Source organism: Phoca vitulina, unplaced genomic scaffold (genome assembly GCF_004348235.1).
Source record: "Phoca vitulina isolate PV1807 unplaced genomic scaffold, GSC_HSeal_1.0 scaffold19, whole genome shotgun sequence".
Lineage (NCBI taxonomy): Eukaryota > Metazoa > Chordata > Mammalia > Carnivora > Phocidae > Phoca > Phoca vitulina.
In genome coordinates, this window is record NW_022589722.1 from 17,215,915 (window position 1) to 17,219,003 (window position 3,089).

The window sequence follows — 3,089 nt, forward strand, 5'->3', positions numbered from 1 at the left end:
TTTAAATTCATTTGAAAGTCTTGATGGTTTTTACAATAAAAATATTAAGAATCATTATCCTAAGTTGCAAGTTTTTCTGCAGTAGGAGTGACTGGTATTCTTTCCCCCTTTACATGTGAGGTCGGTCTACCCTGTATTATGTTTAATGTGTAGAATAATACATATACTGAAAATCATTAGAAAATCTGCAAATAATTTTATTTTTTCAGACATTCATGTTTTAAACGTAATATATTGTTTTACAAAAGACAAGACTCGCAACCTGTTAAAAAATACCTAAAAAAAGATGTGTGTGAAAAAACACATCTAAAAATCTTTAAAAATTGTGAATATAAGTTGTCATTCAGAGTTAAGCAAATTGATTGCTGAAACCGAGACAGGTTTGTTTCCTTCCAACAATACAGCTCATGCACCTCATCGTGATTTCCGTAATCCCCCCCGTACTTAAGGAGTCCATGCCTGCATGACCCAGGGTACTGTTTGCACACAGTAGTCTTTGTGGTTTCCATTGTGGATCATATGTCTTGAAGGTACTATTCATAAAGAACAATGAAATAGTAGGGCTACAAATGCACAATTCCACATTTTTATGTAGGAAATACTTAAAATGTTAAGTTTTATCAGCTATTGTGGTGATTGAGTTTAAATATTCCTGCAGGGTCAGGAACAAACCAGCTTTCCCATAAGTCATTGTGAACACTAGGGAAGTCCCAAGGTTTATGTCTTCCATTCCAGTGGAGTAGTTTTGCTTCCTGCAGAAAATGCTCCGAATACCTGGTATCTGGATTCCAGCCTTCATGGTGTTTCAAAGAAAGTAATAGGCTTGTTAGAAAGTACAATTTTTATATTGAAAATTGAGTACAAGTCCATTATTTTTTTTTAAGATTTTATTTATCAGGGGCGGCTGGGCGGCTCAGTCGTTAAGCGTCTGCCTTCAGCTCAGGTCATGGTCCCAGAGTCCTGGGATCGAGCCCTGCATTGGGCTCCCTGCTCAGCGGGAAGCCTGCTTCTCCTTCTCCCACTCCCCCTGCTTGTGTTCCCTCTCTTGCTGTCTCTCTGTCAAATAAATAAATAAAATCTTAAAAAAAAGATTTTATTTATCAGAGAGAGGGAGGGGGAGAGGGAGGGTCCTGGGATCATGACCTGAGCCGAAGGCAGACGCTTAATGACTGAGCCACCCAGGCGCCCCTTGTTTTAGATTATCTTTCTGTGAAAAAGAATTTAATATTTTTTTAAAACTGAAAATCCCTTAATTAAGAGAGGGTGGATAGCTGGAGTTGTGTGTTAGCCCAGCTTAACATGATGCAAGAAAAAAAAAGCCATCTTCTATTAGAAACATAGCTGTGAAGGCGGTCGCGGAAGAGGAGCTAGGTGTTTCAGGCTGTGGTAACATAATGGGAATAATTATCAACTTCCAAAGACTCTATACAAAGGAAATGCTCATTTGGGAAGAAGCACCTTATAGTCTCCACCTGGAGACATCATCTGTCTGCTCCATGATCGGAGGACTCCCTATGGGCTTGCAGTTTGCTTTTAGCTAAATATATATCATATATTTTTAAAATCTTAAGCCTACCTGCTTAGACCCAAACTTAATACCCATTAGCGTTACATTGCTTTCTGTGTCCAAAACGCCCTAAAACTGAATCATTTTTCAAATGATTTCTGTGTAGATTTACTTTGCAGACTTCCCTGATTCCAAAACCTTCACAGATGTAGTCTCTGTTCTACAAAGAAAAATGATTTCTTTCCCTTAGGAAGATTCTGCACCTTCCTACTTACCAGTTAGATATTTCATAAAATGGGATTGAGACTCTGTTCAAGATCATAAAATGCTCTAACCTTATCAATCTAAGCTCTGCATAACTATTCCTACACAACCTTTTTTATAGACCTATAACTCTGATGGGATTTTCCGCACATTCATTTCATGGAAATAATGATATTTGACCTAACAATGAACCCAACATTATTATAAATCAAACCAGATGGAACACTAGTGTCCTTAACTTCCCTGTGTTGCCTGTGTGTGCATGCAGATGCTCAGGAAAATCAAGGAAGATTCTGGTAATGAGGCAGAAGCAAATCTGTACAGAATCATTAAGAGGAGACAGGACCCAGCTTCTATAGTTTTATGTGCCCCTTCTTTTAAAAGGGAGAGTAAGGGACATACCACCTTGCAGGTTGTTCTGAGAATTAGAACTAATATTCACCTTTGTCACCAAAACCTAGCTCAGTTCTTTACAGTGTAGAAGGTACTTAGTAAATATACATCCATAAGCCATTGTCTCCAATTCTAAAATAATGCCCAAATGTCTAAAAACAAAAGGATTTTTAATAACTTTTTTGGTAGCAAAACCTAGATCCTACTCAGAGTATTGCATAACATAAATGTATGCATCACATTACCTTTTTAAAATTCAAAAGCTTTCTCATTTCTAAACAGGTCTGGCCCAGTGCTTTTGGCTAAGGGATTGTGGCCATGTGTTTGAATGAATGTGTCTTCTGCGCCAGGCTCTGTGCTAAGCAATTTACATGTATTAGGTAATTTATTCCTTACAAAAACTTTATAAGGTTCTATTAGCTTCAGTTTACAAATGGAGAACTAAGGCACAGAAAGGTTGAATAATTTGCCCAACATAGGTAATAGCAGAGTTGGGATTCCAGTCCATATCGCAGAGCCTGCACTCCTGCCGTGAGGACTGAAGAGAAGACTCACATGGTACACAGTCAGGAGTCAACTTTTTAAAAGAGAAGTTGCAAGCGATCTAGATGCATCATAAACCATTATGCTAATTCGTTTGGTTTCGCCCACTGCAAGCTACTGCAAAGGGCAATAAAGGCAAGTGAAAAAGTTCTGACAGTGAAAGTTCTATTGTAACAGTAGGTAATGTTTATTGAGCACATACTCAATGCTAAGCATGAGTCTAACTGCTTCCCATGAATTCCTAGAAACGCACCTCTCAGGCCATTTTTATCAGCTGCGTTTGTAGAATCTGAGCAACGAAGGTTAAATAATGGATGACCTCCAAGATCGCCTGGAGGATCTGAACTGAGGCAGCTGGTGCTATAGCACACTGCCCCCCCCC

General features: G+C 38.7%; 1 protein-coding gene across 2 annotated transcripts in view; it reads right to left on the reverse strand.

Moving 5' to 3' along the window:
• Window positions 1-172: 172 nt before the first annotated feature.
• The window catches only part of GLT8D2 (glycosyltransferase 8 domain containing 2), a 38,521-nt gene continuing 35,604 nt past the window's right edge, over window positions 173-3,089 (reverse strand). For both annotated transcript variants that reach the window (XM_032416883.1, XM_032416882.1), the window contains one exon: window positions 173-793. In XM_032416883.1, coding sequence (XP_032272774.1) covers window positions 621-793 — 173 coding nt within the window. In that variant the 3' untranslated portion in view covers window positions 173-620. The remainder of the gene's footprint in view (window positions 794-3,089) is intronic.